The 17,078-nt window shown below is 40.2% G+C and overlaps 1 protein-coding gene across 6 annotated transcripts; it reads right to left on the reverse strand.

Moving 5' to 3' along the window:
* Nucleotides 1-381: 381 nt before the first annotated feature.
* On the reverse strand, nt 382-16,260 carry Tex30 (testis expressed 30). Of its 6 annotated transcripts, none has more exons than XM_011238616.3 (8): nt 16,097-16,259; nt 15,669-15,726; nt 13,617-13,770; nt 7,033-7,086; nt 5,130-5,360; nt 2,245-2,296; nt 1,612-1,817; nt 382-832 (listed from the first exon to the last, which is right to left on the reverse strand). In XM_011238616.3, exons 5-8 carry the CDS (start codon nt 5,250-5,252, stop codon nt 659-661), a joined length of 555 nt encoding a protein of 184 aa, XP_011236918.1. In that variant the 5' UTR covers nt 5,253-5,360; nt 7,033-7,086; nt 13,617-13,770; nt 15,669-15,726; nt 16,097-16,259; the 3' UTR covers nt 382-658. The 6 variants fall into 6 exon arrangements, with proteins under 6 accessions (XP_011236918.1, NP_083644.1, XP_006496378.1 ...); NM_029368.2 differs by lacking the exon at nt 7,033-7,086 and adding an exon at nt 15,236-15,291 and having other exon boundaries at nt 16,097-16,210; XM_006496315.4 differs by lacking the exon at nt 7,033-7,086 and having other exon boundaries at nt 16,097-16,260.
* Between the last annotated feature and the right edge of the window lie 818 nt (nt 16,261-17,078).

The following is a 17,078-nucleotide window of genomic DNA, read 5'->3' on the forward strand; positions in this document are numbered from 1 at the left end:
CTGCCTATGAAGTTAGAACACACTGACTTGGCTAGACAGGCTGGCCAGCAAGTCCTAGTGCTAGGTTTATAGGAGCTGTTGTACCCACTTCTTTACAATGGTACTGGGGATTGGCAAGATGCTAAGGAAAAGGGCACTGAACACCAAGCTTGAAATTAGAGAACCAATTGTCCCAAGTTGACTTTTGACCTCTGCACAAACCCTACCATTCCAAAACAGATAAATGAAAGCAAACTTTTTAAAAATAATTACTCATGTTTGCATAACAAGCCCTCACTGGCGCATCTTGCCAGCACCTTTCTCTTTTTAAAATACTAAAAATACTACTTCTTAAAATTAAGAGATTTCTTATCTGCATTTCAGAGTAAAACAAAGGCACCATTGTAACAAAATGCAAATGTTTAATTTTTCAAAACTTAACTATACTAATGAAAATAAATTATAGACAACCTTCAATATTTGTACATTATCTTCATATAACTATAACAGTGCTTTCAAAAGACATCTTGTAAAGGATATTTTCACGATACAATGTTTAAAAAATAGGGCAACATTAAAGAACATTAGTCTGAAATACATCTCACAATGCTGAGTGAGAGGTATACTTTATCAAATTAACCAACCGTACTTTTATTCAGAACATGGCTTTTAATGACAATTATTTCTTGTCCATTTCAGTGATTTCTTGGATCCAAAACAAGATCTGTGTGTTTATTTCTTTGAATACATCATTTGTAGACCGTCCTTTCACTGCCATGGAATGATTTGCCTTTTCAATCCAATGAATTTTACTAGGGGCTTGCATTTTCTGTGCTACTTTCTCCAACAAGTTCTAGAAAGAGAAGAGGATATTAGAGTCAATTGATAGTAAAAGATTATATTTCCCTTATCTCACTGGGCTGACAGTCACTTAAGAGTTTTTATTAAATACCTGCTCTACAGGCAACTTTATAGACAATGGAGTATATAATGAAACATCAATAGTAGAGTCAGTCCACTTCTTTCATGCAATCACACTACAGAATACACCAAGCATCTGCTGACCAAAAAAAGTTAAGCAGATTTGAGTTACTCAAAAATTTTTTTCTTTTAACAAAACTTATTTTTCCAAGGAAGCTGTAGTTTTCCAAGGGAATTAGTAGTTTCACACTTGGCTAATATTCAGTAACATATGAATGCTGGCAAAGCTCACTTTGGAGTTAATAACAACCTGTCTAAAATTAAGCAAATGTATATCCTAATATTTCCCAAGTCTTAACAATTAGATATTAACTCTTCAAATAAAGGATTAGACCTATTTGTCAAATCCCTTTGGGGAGATGTGTCTTGTTAGTATGTTTTTATTTTTATGTACTCCAAACAGTAGACAAATGCACATTTTTTTGTTTGTTTTTGTTTTTTGAAAAAGGGTGGATGGAACCCTGGCTGTCCGGAAACTCCCTATACATATAACCAAGCTGGTCTTGAACTCACAGAAATCCATCAGGCTCTGTCTCCAGACTGTTGGGGTTAAAGGTATGGATCACCACATCCAGAGGCTAAATGTGGCAGGTAATAATCCTGCCCCTAATATGTTTCTTTCACTCATATAAATATAGAGTTCCAATTCACCTTTTCACACATTTCATCTGCTGAGCCCGACACAAACAGTACAGGATCCTTTATACGAAAGAGATCTTCGTCTCTGAGTTTATGCTGCTGCTTTGGATGGTGCAGTGGGTAAGAAATACAAATGAGACCTCGAACAAAATCATCAGCATCATCTGGCTCAGTATGACACATCACAGAAGCAGCTGCCCTTGAGCCCATTGAACGACCTAAAACCAATTAAACTCAATTAGAAATATAAACATTTACATACAACAGTAGTGGTCATATGGTAAAATTAAATTTGCCACTCTTCGTATTTATGAAGAAAAAAAAATTACAGCTTAAAACAGTGTCAACCAACAAATTCCAATGGTCTTAATGGAAACCTACAGTTTTATTAAAAGCTAAAACCTGATCTGGTTTAAGCCAAATTTTAAAAAGAAACAATTCTTTTTCAATACTTAAAAGAGTGAAGAAATTCTTTTTCAATGAATCAACTTTAAGAGTAATAAAATGCTATAAAAGGAGCCTTGTAAAACACAAATGCTATAAATCTGCTTTAACAAAGTATCAAGGTTATGTAAAAAAAACACATAACTACTAAATTAACTTCCTGTCATCAGTTTTAATATTATAATTTATACTGAAGCTTACCTCCAAGAAAAACACCAGCAAGTTTGTATTCTCCTGAGGTCTTCAGGTAATTCTAGGTAAAACAAACAAAACTTATGGATTCCTCTCATATCATATGCCACCAGAAAGTCTTACCATTACTAATATATACAAAAGTTTATGTAAAGACAACTGTACAGATTCTTACAGTTCTTTCCTCTTCTCGTCATATATTCATTATTAATCCTTATGTTGGTTAATATGACAGGAAAAAATAAAATTGTCATTATAAAAATATTCAAACAGTATACTATTGGGATACAATCCGAGAATGGAGTTGTGTGAGCATTCTGAGTGCATGTGAGAAAACTCTCAGAAAAATAAAACCAGAGTCTTGTGACCTCAGTTTCTTCAAAACAGAATTTTTCTTGGAATGTGTTTTTATGCTCCTCCTAGGTGTAGCAGATAGGAGCGAGTTTACTTAAGCAGCTATTCATGCACATCTACAGAAAAACTTGTTTTTAACCATGTATAGCTTGTCCCTATGATTGAACACCTTATTCATGTGACTCTTCTTACTCCTCAAACTATAAATTGCTCGATGCTCTAAATAAAGTTGGTTACTGCATGAGACTTTAGTCTGCCTAATATTTCAGCTCTTAGTTCCCCCGCCTCTAGAGTGAGTGGTAAATGGCACCAGGGACCTGAAATCAATTATGAGGTAAGATTTGAGGGAGACCCTCACAAGAAGGAGGTGAATATAACAGGGCAGAAACCAGGGAAAGCTTTGCCTTATGTCCAAGAGTCTGTGCTTAATTTCTTAAAGAAAGGAGGAGCCTAAGTATCAAAATCACAAGTACTAGACTGCTTGCAAGTTGTTTATGATCATAATCCCTGGTTTCCAGAAGAAGGAACTTTATATGAAGTATGGGAGAGTCCAAAAGAATACTGAAAAAGCATATAAAGAAGGGGAAAGGGTCCTTCTTCAATTTTGGGTCACTTGGACATTGATTCAAATTGTTATAATAAATATTTAAAACTAAAATACTTAAGGGCGATAAGGAGGATATTAATCATGACAAAGAGATGGCTGATGCCTTGAATGAATATAAACTGGATGACTAAACCTTAAAATCGATAAAAGAGGAAAAAAAGAGGAGGTTTTTCTTGTGGAGACGAATTCGAAAATTATAAAATGACACAAACTAGGCCAGTGAAGGCCTAGTTTCCCTCAGCTCCCTTACTGGAGCTTCCTTTAGATACATATTCTCCATTGCCTGAAAACTTTACAAGCTAGGCAAGCTAAGGCATGACTGGAAAAAGTATGAGAACCCATCTTTCTCTGGCCTCATGAGCTGTGCTTGGTATTTCCAGTGGAATTCAACAAAATTAAAATGTTTTCCTAATTATGCACTAACCAATCTATTTAAAATTCTAGGCCAAAAGACAGAGTTGGGCAGTCCTTTCACATTATTTTGAGTGGCAAAGGAAGAACTCTTTAAACCCAGACTAACATAACCATCTGTGTCGTCCCCCCCCACCCCCGACAGGGTTTCTCTGTATAGCCCTGGTTGTCCTGGAACTCATTTTTTAGACCTGGCTGGCCTCGAACTCAGAAATCTGCCTGCCTCTGCCTCCCGAGTGCTGGGATTAAAGGCGTGCACCACCACCGCCCGGCTAACCATCTGTGTCTTAAGTGTACCCTCTGCTGCCTCTCACTCACTTTCCTCACTAAACTGTCTCCTACAGGTATTATAGCACAGAGGAAAAACCTTTGGAGTGGGTTTACTTACACAATAAAGGCCACAAGATACTAATTATCTTACGTTCTTGTTCAATTTATTAAATAAGGGAAAGACGCAATGTCATCAATTAATCATATAGGTCTCTTTTTCAAACTATTTTCTAGAATTTTCTGATCAATATAGTAATTTAATTAATAGTACCATACATAGTTTGTATCTTTTTTCTTGGTGGCCGAGTATTATATACAGTGCTTTCACTGTTTTAATATAATTTGCATATAGGATACTCACTAATTAAATGACATTCAAATTAAAACATTTCAAATCAAAACCACTCTGGAGGTCCTGCTATTAAATAAAACAAGGGGACATGTCAGAATACGCCCAAGGATGGAGTCATGTGACAATTCTGAGTGCTTGTGAGAAAACTCCAAGAAAACAAGAGTCTTGTGACCTGCATTTCTTCAAATCACTGTTGGAATGTGTTTTTATGCATTACTCCCAGGTGTGGTGGAGAGGAGTGAGATTACTTCAGCTCTTGTTATTCATAAACCTTTATGAAAAACAGAGTTTTGCCCTGTGTGGGTTGTCTTTGTTATTGAATATCTTACTCACGTGACACTTCTTAACTCTTTAAGAGTATATACTCTAAAGAAAGCTGGCTACTGCATAAGAATTTAGTCTGCCTCATTTTTAGGCCCCACTATCCCAGGTTCATGCCACCAACTAGAGATAAACAGTAAAACCGATAAAAGACAAATTATCTTTTTAAAGCTGGGAACTTCACATTTGATGAAAATAGCATCTAATGTAAATAATTTAAAGGAAATTCAGCATTGTTCTTTTCCCAGGACTTTAAGTCATGCTTATAGACAACATATAAAGGTGGTATATTTGTAATATGCATATTATAGTATGCTTATTCCTCTAGATTGCCAAAACTATATCCTAAAGTTACATTATTTTAGTGGGTTTCTTGAGCAGCAGCATGAAAGAACACTTACGATGTCAACATTCATCTCCATGAAAACTAACTGATGACAAAAAAAAAAAGAGAAAAATAAGAGCATTAAGTAACCTTCATGTACTGCCAAGTTTCCAAGGATATAAGAGAACAAAATATCTTAAATTTATCAAGACTTTTAATCAGAAACTGATTATAGGTAAATGTATTTTTCTTACCAAAACTGCTTTATATGCCTTAATTCTATGTACAATATTAAGGCCTTTGCAAGTAAATCTCAGGCAAAAAAACCCATGAGATGCAAGGTGGGATGCCAGTGACATCAGATGAGGAAGATTCATGTCTCCTGATGCTCCATGTGTAAGAATTATTCCATATGCTATGTTCTTGTTAGGTACCAAACAAACGGCATCCAGTAATTTATTTCCAAAAGGTATTTTTAATTTAACCTAAAATTCGAGAGAATAAGAGTAACAAATTATTTCCTTGATTATTTAAACATCTGAATATATATATATATGTATATACATATGTTTTGTAGGAGTTATGACTGAATGCATGGCCTCTAAACAAGTCATATTTATAGTATTTAAGAAATATTTACGCTTCTGCCCAGTCTTTTCTGCTGGGGCAGACTCCTAGCTCATCTGCTCCCGTGAAGACACCATATTCTGACCTGTCCTAGAGGACCCACTGCACTCAGAGCAGTTGGTAAGACACCCCCACTCCCCCCACGTTCAAGAGCTGCCACTGGGAGCCTAGTGGACTTGGACTCAGGACCCATCACCCACCAACACCCTCCCACCCCCCAGCTTCTTCCAATTACCACTTCCCTTCCATCCCTTCCGCCTGGTCCTTTCTGCTGGGGCAGACTCTTGGATAGTCGGCTCCAGTGAAAATACCATATCCTAACCCATCCTAGCGGACCCACTGCACTCAGAGCAGCTGAGGATCAGCTGCACTCGGAGCAACTGGACAGCAACTTGAGTGATCCACTGAAGACCCAACAGTCTGAAGGCCTCCTAGGAGATCTACTGCAGCAAGGACAACAGATCAGCAGCTTCTTTACCCCTGTGAAGGCCCCCAGTTGGAAGGCCCCACAAGTGGTCTGCTACAGCCAGGGCCACAGGCCTACTGGGAGAACCGATGCAACCCAGAGACAAAAGAGGCAGACTCCAGACGGTCACACAGACCAACAAACACTAAGGATATCCAGATGGTGAAAAACAAGTACAAGACATACAACAAAAGCCAATATATGCGGGCATCATCACAACCCTACCACAGCAAGCCCTGAATACACTAACATAACTGAAAATCAGGAAATCTGTCCTAAAATACTATCTCATGAAGATAATAGTCCTTTAAGGAGGATATCAATAGCTCACTTAAAGAAATACAGGAAAATACAGTTAAACAGGTGAAGGAATTGAATAAAGCGATCTAAGACCTAAAAGTGGAAGTAGAAACACTAAAGAAAACACAAATGAAGGCAAACCTGGAAGTGAAAAACCTAGGAGAGAGGTCAGGAATTACTGATGTAAATATCACCAACAGAATACAAGAGATAGAAGAGAGAATCTCAGGTGTAGAAGATACCATAGAAAAGATTGACACAAATGTCAAAGAAAACTCAAAACATAAAAAAACTCCTAACCCAAAGCATCCAGGAAATTCAGGAATCAGAATAGAGGAGAACAAAGGTTCCCAGCTTAAAGGACCTGAAAATGTCAACAAATCATAGAAGAAAACTTCCACAACCTAAAGAAAGAGATGGCCATAAAGGTACAAGAAGCCTATAGAACACCAAATAAATAGGACCAGAAAAGAAAATCCTCTCGTCACTTAATTATCAAAACACTAAAAGTGCAGAACAAAGAAAGAATATTAAAAGTTGCTAGGGAAAAGGGCCAAGTAACATACAAAGGTATACCTATCAGATTTATACCAGACTTCTCAGCAGACTATGAAAGCCAGAAGAGCCTGGTCAGAGGTCATGCAGACTCTAAGAGAACACAAATGCCAGCCCAGGCTACTATAGCCAGCAAAACTCTCAATCAACAAAGATGGAGAAACCAAAATATTCCAGGACAAAACCAAATTCAAACAGTATCTACCTACCAATCCTGTCCTACAGAGGATCCTAGAAGGAAAATTTCAACGCAAGGAAGGTACCTGTACCAAAGAAAGGACAAGATATTAAGCATCTCACAACAAAGCCAAAAGGAGAGAACCTTAAGCACATAAAGCCACCTACAAAAACAAACATATCAGAAACCAACAGTCATCTCTCTTTAATATGTCTTAATATTAAGGGACTCAACTCACCTATAAAAAGACATAAGCTAACAGACTGGATGCGCAAACAAGATCCAGCATTTTGCTGCATATAAGAAACCCACCTCAATAACAAAGACAGACACTATCTCAGAGTAAAAGTATGGAAAAAGGTCTTTTAAGCAAATGGTCTCAAGAAACAAGCAGGAGTTGCCATCCTAATATCCAATAAAATAGACTTTCAACCAAAAGTTATCAGCGGAATGAAGAAGGACACTTCATATTCATCAAGAGGAAAGTCCACTAAGAGAAAGTTGCAATTCTGAACATCTGTGCCCCAAATGCAAGAGCAGCCACATTCATAAAAGAAACTTTACTAAAGCTCAAAACACACATTGAACCAAACACAATAATAGTGGGAGACTTCGACACCTCAATATCACCAATGGACAGGTCACTGAAACAGAAACTAAACAGGGACACAGTGAAACTAAGAGAGGCTATGAACCAAATGAATTTAACAGAAATCTATAGAACATTTCACCCTAAAACAAAGGAATACACCTTCTTTTCAGTACCTCATGGTACCTTCTCCAAAATCAATCATATAATTGGTCACAAACAACCCTCAACTGATACAAGAAGACTGAAATAATACCATCAAGAAGACTGAAATAATACCATGCATCCTATCAGATTACCATAGCCTAAGGCTGGTCTTCAATAACAGTAAAAACCTACAGAAAGCCCACACACATGTGGAGGTTGAACTGTTGGGAGTTCGACAAAAGACCCTTACTCAGAAAGATCACAAGCCCGCCACCATTGCTGCAAACTGAATGAGATTTTTATTGATCCAACATGTTGGGGACTCCCCTCTCAGCACGCAGGCCAGAGTAGAGACCCAGAACAAAGAACACACTTTTTATACCTTTGTAAGGGGCAGATGTGAGCAACAGGATTCTCACTGGTATAGCAAGTAACCCTTTCAGGCATTGGTTGGTTTGTATAGTGACTAAGTAAACCCTTTGGCCTAGTGACTCACTTTGCTTGCCCCATGGTGGGTTATTATGATTTGGTCAGCAAAGTAATAGTACAATTTGAACTTATGGATCAGCTATTAATGTCACAGCTATTAACGTCAGGGGAATTCTCACAACAAGGTCAGGGTGGTTTGTGTTGTCAGAATTCAGTGTGGGGCGGGGGTGGGGGGAGGGCAGGGGAATTGCTAATCTTGTTATGGTTATTTCTCTGAGAACAGCTAATATTGTTTTGGTAGCTGCAGGCTTAATCATTTTGACCACTAAAACTATGTTTTTACATTTGTTTAGTCAGCCAGCTTCCTTATCTGGCTCTGCACTTTGCCTGCTAGTGCAGTTTGGAAAGTCCTTTTCGAAGGGGGAAGGTACTGGGCACTCTTGAATTCATTTTGGATATTACAGAACCACTTTTTACTCAATGATAACCTGGTCAGGGAAGAAATAAAGAAATTAAAGAGTTCCTAAAGAAAATGGTAACACATCATACCCAAACTTAAGAGACACAATGAAAGCAGTGCTAAGAGGAAAGTTCATAGCACTAAGTGCCTTGATAAAGAAACTGGAGAGATCTTATACTAACAACTTAACAGCACACCTAGAACAGCTCTAGAACAAAACTCACCCAAGAGGAATAGAAGGCAAGAAATAGTCAAACTCAGGGCAAAAATCAACCAAATAGAAACAAAGAAAACTACAAAGAATCAATAAAACCAAAAGGTGGTTCTTTGAGAGAATCAACAAGATTATAGATAAATCCCTAGCCAAACTAACTAAAGGGCTGAGAGGCAGTATCCAAATTAACAAAACCAAAAATGAAAAGGGAGACATAACAACAGAAACAGAGGAAATTAAAAAAAAAAAATCATCAGATCCTACTATAAAAGCCTATACTCAACAAAACTGAAAAATCTAGATGAAATGGATGGTTTTCTAGACAGATACCACATATCAAAATTAAATCAAGAGCAGGTAAACTATCTAAACAGGCCCATATTGCTCAAGGAAATAGAAGTCATTAAAAACCTCCCAACCAAAAAAAGCCCAGGGCCATATGGATTTAGTGCAGAATTCTATCAGACCTTCAAAGAACACCTGATACCAATTTTCCTCGAACTATTCCATAAAACCGAAACAAAAGGAACACTACCTAACTCGTCGTTCTATGAAGCCACAGTTACTTTGATACCTAAACCACACAAGGACCCAACCAAAAAAGAGAACTTCAGACCAATCTCGCTTATGAATATCAATGCAAAAATATTCAATAATTCTTGCAAACTGAATCCAAGAACACATCAAAACCATCATTTTCCAAGATCAAGTATGCTTCACCACAGGGAAGCAAGGTTAGTTTAATATGGGAAAATCCATTAATGTAATCCACTATATAAACAAACAAAAAGATTTTAAAAAAATCACATGATCATCTCCTTAGATGCAGAAAAAGCATTTGACAAAATACAACGCCCCTTAATGTTAAATCTATTGGAGAGACCAGGAATTCAAGGCCCAGACCTAAACATAATAAAAGCAATTTACTGCAAACCAACAGCCAATATCAAATTAAACTGAGACATACTTGAATCAATCCCACTGAAATCTGGGACAAGCCAAGGATGTCCACTCTCCCCTTATCTATTCAATATAGTACTCAAAGTGCTAGCTAGTACAATAAGACAACAAAAAGAGATCAAGGGGATACAAATTGGCAAAGAAGAAATAAAGATTATCACTATTTGCAGATGATATAATAGTATACATAAGCGACCCCCAAAATTCTACCAGAGAACTTCTCCAGCTGATAAACAACTTCAGCATAGTAGGTGGATATAAAATTAACTCAAATAAATCAGTAGCCTTCCTTTATACAAATGATAAACAGCTGAGAAAGAAAATAGGGAAACAACTCCCTTCACAGTAGCCACAAGTAATATAAATTATCTTTGGGTAACTCTAACCAAATCAGTCAAAGACCTGTATGACAGTATCTTAAAGTCTCTCAAGAAAGAAATGGAAGAAGATCTCAGAAAATGGAGAGATCTTCCATGCTCATAGAATTAACATAGTAAAAATGGCCATCCTACCAAAGGCAATCTATAGATTCAAGGCAATCCCCATCAAAATCCCAACCCAATTCTTCAAAGACATGGAAAGAGCAATTCTCAAATTCATCTGGAAAGGCAAAAAACCCAGAATAGGAAAACAATTCTTAACAACAAAAGACTGGCTGGGGGAATCACCAGCCCTGACCTCAAGCTTTATACTACAGAGCAATAGCGATAAAAACTGCATGGTACTGGTAGAGAGGCAGACATGTTGATCAATGGAATAGAATTGAATACCCAGAAATAAAACCACACACTTACAGACACTTGATCTTTGACAAAGACACCAAAAATATACAATGGAAAAAAGAAAGCATCTTCTATAAATGGTGCTGGTCTAACTGGCTGGCTGTATGTAGAAAAATAAAAATGGACCCATATTTGTCACCTTGTACAGAGTTCACGTCCAAGTGGATCAAGGATCTCAACATTAAAACCAGACACACTGAATCTAACAGAAGAGAAAGTGGGAAACAGCCTTGAACTCATTGGCACAGGGAAATTTCCTAAACAGAACTCCAATGGCTCAGGCTCTAAGATGAAAAACTGATGGAACCTCAATTCCATGGAAAAAAAATGGAACCTCATGAAAATGGAAAGCTTCTGTAAGGCAAAGGACATAGTCAATAAGTCAAATCAGCAAGGTACAGATTGGGAAAAAAATCTTCACTAACCCCACATCCACTAGAGGGCAATTATCCAACATATATAAAGAACTCAAGAAGCTAATCACCAAAACACCAGACAACCCAATTAAAAAAAGAGTACAGAACTAAACGGAGTTTTCACAACTGAGGAATCTCAAATGGCTGAGAAGCACCTAAAGACATGTTCAAAGTCCTTAGTTATCAGAGAAATGCAAATCAAAATGACCCTGAGATTCCACCTTACACCAATCAGAATGGCTAGGATCAAAACCTCAGGTGACAACACATGTTGGAAAGGATGTGGAGAAAGAGAAACACTTCCCCATTGTTGGTGGGACTGCAAACTGGTACAACCACTCTGGAAATCAATCTGGAGGTTCCTCAGAAAGTTGGATATAGATCTACCTGAAGACCCAAAAGATGCTCTACAGGGGCATGTGTTCCACTATGTTCATAGAGGCCTTACTTATGATAGCCAGAAGCTGGAAACAACCCAGACGTCCCATGGCAGAATAATGGATACAGAAAATGTGGTTCATTTACACAATGGAATACTATGAATGGAACTAGAAAATATCATCCTAGCTGAGGTAACTCAGATCCAAAAGGACATACATGGTATGTACTCACTAATAAGTGGATGTTAGCAAAAAAATAAATAAAAAATAAAATAAAATAAAATAAAATAAAATAAAATGCGTAGAGTACCCAAGATACAGTCAACAGAACTCAAAAAGGTCAAGAAGCTTTAGTGCCCAAGTGCGGACACCTCAGTCCCACATGGGAGGGAGAAGAAGCAATCACAAGTGGGTTGGGAGGGAGGGAATATGAGAGGGACTGTGGATGGGAGGGGGAGTGGAGGGCGTTAGCGGAACCTCATCTGGTATTGGGTGAGGGAAAAGGACTGAAGCCCTGAGGGTCAGCGGACAAAATGGAAACAGGCAACCTTGGAAGGTATGAGGTTGGGGGACCCTCCAGGATGCACCAGAGACCTGGGAGGTAATAGACTCTCAGGACTCAAAGTGAGGGACCTTAGATGAAATGTCTGACAGTAGGGAGAGGAAAGTTATAGATGCCAGCTCCTGCAAAAACAGGGAATCAAATGAGGGAGAGGGGGCCCATTCCACAGTCACATCTCTGACCCACAATTGTTCCTGTCTGAAAGAATTATAGGGATGGAAATGGAGAGGAACCTGAGGAAAATAGGATCCTTTTGGCCACTGACAGGCCCAAAGCAGGATCTAGCTCCAGGGAAGGTGCCAAGGCCTGACACTATTACTGAGGCTATGGAGCATTCACAAAAAGGGACCTATCATGACTGCCCTCCGAAAGATCCAACAAGCAGCTGAAAGAGTCAGATGCAGATATTTGCATCCAACCAATGGACAGAGGCAGCTGACCCCTGTTGGATTAGATAAAGGCTGAAAGAAGCTGAGGAGAAGGGCGGCCCTGTAGGATTACCAGCAGGACCTCTAAACAGACCACCACCTTCACATACTGTACCACCAAACAGACAGCATACACCAGCTGATATGAGGCCCCCAATGCACATACATCAGAGGGCTTCTGGGTCTGTGTTCATTCAGAGATGATGCACCTAACCATCAAGAGACTGGAGGCCCCAGGGAGTTTAGAGGTCAGGTGGGGTGGGGACATCTATGTGTGTATGTGTGGGGGGAAGGTATAGGATGTAGAACAGTCGGAGGGTAGATGGGGGAGGGAATAAAATATGGAGTGTAAAAAAATAAATTAATTAAAAGAAAAGAAATACTGTCAAAAATAAACAAAACAAAACAAACAAAGTTTGGAGCTGAGACAAAAGGATGGACCATCTAGAGACTGCCATATCCAGGGATCCATCCCATAGTCAGCCTCCAAACGCTGACACCATTGCACACACTAGCAAGATTTTGCTGAAAGGACCCTGATATAGCTGTCTCTTGTGAGACTATGCCGGGGCCTAGCAAACACGTAAGTGGATGCTCATAGTCAGCTATTGGATGGATCACAGAGCCCCCAATGGAGGAGCTAGAGAAAATACCCAAGGAGCTAAAGGGATCTGCAACCCTATAGGTGGAACAACATTATGAACTAACCAGTACCCCGGAGCTCTTGACTCTAGCTGCATATGTATCAAAAGATGGCCTAGTCAGCCATCTCTGGAAAGAGAGGCCCATTGGACTTGCAAACTTTATATGCCCCAATACAGGGGAACGCCAGGGCCAAAAAGTGGGAGTGGATGGGTAGGGGAGTGGGGGGAGGGTATGGGGGACTTTTGGGATAGCACTGGAAATGTAAATGAGGAAAATACCTAATTAAAAAAAAAAGAAATACTGTCATGTGCTTTAAGTGCTAATATATTAACTCATGTAAGCATTCCTTATAATTCTATGAGGCAATTACTATTATTCCTACTTTACAGATACAGCATAGCAGATTAATTTGCTCAAGGCTACATAGCTATTAGCTAAGAATGAAAAGTCAGGTTCTTGTTCTGGAATCTTTACAATTCTAAGTCTGTACTGCCTCTACTGTGCAAACTGAAAGCAAGGCTATTATACAGAAATGATGATTTAACCCATTCTCCTACCTCCCAAAGTTGACCAGAAGATACTGAGGATATGACCATAGCTTACCTCTGTATGACTCATTTTCACTGTTGAAAAATAAGCGTAAGGTGCACTACATCTGAGAAGCAAAGGGCATCTCTCTGAAAAGCAGATTCTGTTGTAAAAGGTGAGTTGTCAGACAAGGATATGACCCCAAACTAGGAATGTGCACATTCAAAATCTGAAATAGACACAATTAGAAACTCTTTTACACACTGGTATCTCTGTACATAGTCATTACTCAACCACATATTACTTTCAAGATTTTTATGAGCACTCAAAACTAATTACAGGAGCTGGCAGATATTATATAAGACAAAGCAAATTTGATACTTTGACACAGACACCTTAAAGTAGTTCATTCCAAAACAAGATGCTATACCTTTTAAAAATATATTTGGAATATATTTATAAGAATCTCCATTCTTAACCAGCCCAACTTAATTTCTACTAAATAAGTTCCTTTGTTATTCCTTTTTTGATACAATCTCAACAATTTTTAATTATTTTCCCTGAAGCTATTAAATCAATCATTCCATTTTTCTCTCCTTCATATAACAATAGTCCTTGTCATGTGATCCTATCGACTCTGGGTTTGGCTACCAAAACATTTCAAACTTCTACTTTTGAGTTAAGCTATGGCAGATTTCTAGAAATTTCGAACTGATTTTTCACCCTGAACCACAGAGAAAATCTATCCCGGGATTTTTTTTTTCATTTTCAGCCAGAATCCTATAATGAAGATAGTCTGAGAAAACTTAAAGCCAAATTAAAGCCTGGAGCGCAGTCTAAGTCACAACTGACCTGAAGGGCTGGAAGCACTGAGAGCTACTATAATTTCTGAGATCCCCTTTTATTGTGAGAGCTTTCATTTTTCAGCATATCACTGGCACGAGAATTTCCATTATCATCCATGTGCATGGACATTTGTTTATTCAGTAGGTAACAGTAACATGGTTCAAAGCGCAAAAGATTCGAAGAATATATTTAAAAAAAAAAACCTTTGTCAAAATAAGCCTCTAATTTTTTTCTTTTTTCTTCTCTTCTTTCTCCTCTGTGCTCTTTCTAGTCTTTTAAACTTGGGGAACACAATCACTCAAGAGAGTGAAATGGGGAAACTAATGGAAATACCCTACTGCTCCTTAAAAAGACTTAAACTAACATATTAGTCTTGCACCTCTATCCACATCAATGCACTTCCCCTTCCAGTTCCAAATATATCAAGAACTGCCAGTTTTTGTGTGATCTGAAGGCTTTTATTAATTCAGACTAGTTTTATAGATTCCCCCCCCCCCCGTTGGTTTAACCACTGCTTTTTAAGAGTTCATTATTCAACTGTTAATATCTCCAAGGTGTCTTTCCCAGTGACTACCCCCCCACCCTCGCAAAAGCCAGGTTGGGTGGGGCCTGACTATAATCTCAGGATTTGAAAGGCAGAAAGGAGAATCTGCAAATTTGAGACCAGACTGGGCAAGACCCTGTCTCAAAAACAGAACAAAACAAACAATAACAAAACTAAACACAAAACAACCAACCAACCCCATAAAGAACTCTTTCCTGTCACTTTAATGGGATTTCAGAAAAACAGTACACTTAGATACATGTTTTTAAGTTAATATCAACCTGGGAAGCTCTTCCAGACTAACCTGTGATTTTAAGGAAAACGGCTTTCCTCCAGACTTCATTATGAACTTGTTCTAGACTGCTTCAGCAACACCGAAAACGTCCCATATGGTAAGCGCTCGAAGCGACTGTTATCTCCGCCCCCCCCCCCCCCCCCACGCTTTAGATAAGGGAGGACGGAAGCCTGGCTCAGCCTCAGTGTCGCCCCACAGCAGAGGGAGAACACTGCACCAACCCACCAACCCGGTAGAAACAAGGTGACGACTGTGACACAAAACAAATATAGCTGATGCGGTACGGGGTTCAAACGTCCTGGACAATCAAGCCAACAGTTTAGGGGGGAGGGGCTACTCACACTCACAAGGTAGTTATTTTCTGGTAGTTAGCTTCCACTAAGCTCCCCAAACGCCACGGCCACCCGACTTCCAGTTTAAAAAAAAATAAACATTTACTCACTGTCTGTTCCGTCTGCAGCACTACCTAGGCTGTCACCGCGCGAACAAAACTGTGAGTTCTAGGATCGCCGGGGTCGACCAACCATACGACCAAAAAAAAAAAAAAAAAAAAAAAATTCCAAACCCGAGGTTAGAGGTCGACGGGAACCGTCGTTTATTCGCTTAACGAACGCGCGCGTCCCGGGCCCGTCTGGGAGGAGGCTTAGCTCCCGTCACCCCCAACAGCTCGTGAGAGTCGCCGCGGCCCGGCTCCACCTGCCCGTCGTCCTAAACCCGTGTCCACCCTCCTCGGCAAAACAGACCGTCGGCGGCTGCCGGCCGGGAGCGCTTGGCTTCCACGGACGCCTCGGGCGGAGGAGAGCAGCAGCCCCCGAGGAGCTGCCGGCCGGCCTCACCACCGCTGCCTCCACTTCCCGCCGCCGCGCTTACCAGCGAACGCACGAGTGACCGCCAGCGCCCAACCGCCCTCACTCTCTTCAGGGAGCGAACTAACACGCTCGAAGCGACCGCCTCGCCGCCCCCGTCAGCGCGGCCCGCTACTGCGCTGGCGCACGCAGGCTTCGCCCGGGGCTCGTGGGGCGCGCCGCGAGGCTCGCCGGGAAAGAGAGTTTTCTGCCGGCTTTTAGCTCGGCCACGCCCCTCGCGGGCGCCTGGAGGCTGGACTCCTGAAGCCGGAGTCTGTATGCTGGGACCGCCGAGCCGAGCGCGGGAAAGGATTTTCTTGTCGCTGCCTTGGCTTCTTCCGGTCTGATCAGCCCATCGGAAGACACGGAGTCAACCCTGACAACTTCTTTCCTCACATCCCGCCGTGAATTCTTTATCCCTTTGCATTTCAGGCGGGTACGATTCAGTACCTCGCGGGCATAGGACAGCTATGCATGCGGCCCAAAACAAAATCTTGCACTTAAAATTCTCTCATTCTCTCTCTCTCTCTCTCTCTCTCTCTCTCTCTCTCTCTCTCTCTCTCTCTCTCTCTCTCTCTCTCTCTCTCTCTCTCTCTCTCTCTCTCTCTCTCTCTCTCTCCTCTCTCTCTCTCTCTCTCTCTCTCTCTCTCTCTCATTTATCAATCATCTATCTATCCATTCACCTAAAGTATTTTTATTTTTTGGCGACTTGACCTCGTAATTCCCTGTGCGCCAGGCTAGGTTAAGCCTCCCACATTACCATTGCCTGCTTTGTCTACCGGTCATCAGAAGGGTGGGTTGCTAGCATCCTTGTGCCCATCACTTCATTTGGATAACCCTGAGGGTATATAGGACCCATCCACTCAGTCCCACCCAAAGACTTCGTACCTTCCTCTTTAGAGCCAAATAATCAGAATTTCCTCCTGTTCTTTCAGGGGCTTTGCCACTTCACCCCAAACCTACCAAGCAAGCCCAACTGCAGAGGTTTGACTCTTCCAGTTCCTCAG

This window comes from Mus musculus, chromosome 1 (assembly GCF_000001635.26).
Source record: "Mus musculus strain C57BL/6J chromosome 1, GRCm38.p6 C57BL/6J".
Taxonomy (NCBI): Eukaryota; Metazoa; Chordata; class Mammalia; order Rodentia; family Muridae; genus Mus; species Mus musculus.

What these genes read in the sequence shown, in the direction of transcription:
- Tex30 (XM_006496315.4), bottom strand. An exon ending in AGGCATATAAAGCAGTTTTG is followed by an intron (nt 2,297 to 5,129) that starts GTAAGAAAAATA and finishes TGTTTTACCTAG; the next exon opens with AATTACCTGAAGACCTCAGG. An exon ending in TGCTGGTGTTTTTCTTGGAG is followed by an intron (nt 1,818 to 2,244) that starts GTAAGCTTCAGT and finishes AATTGGTTTTAG; the next exon opens with GTCGTTCAATGGGCTCAAGG.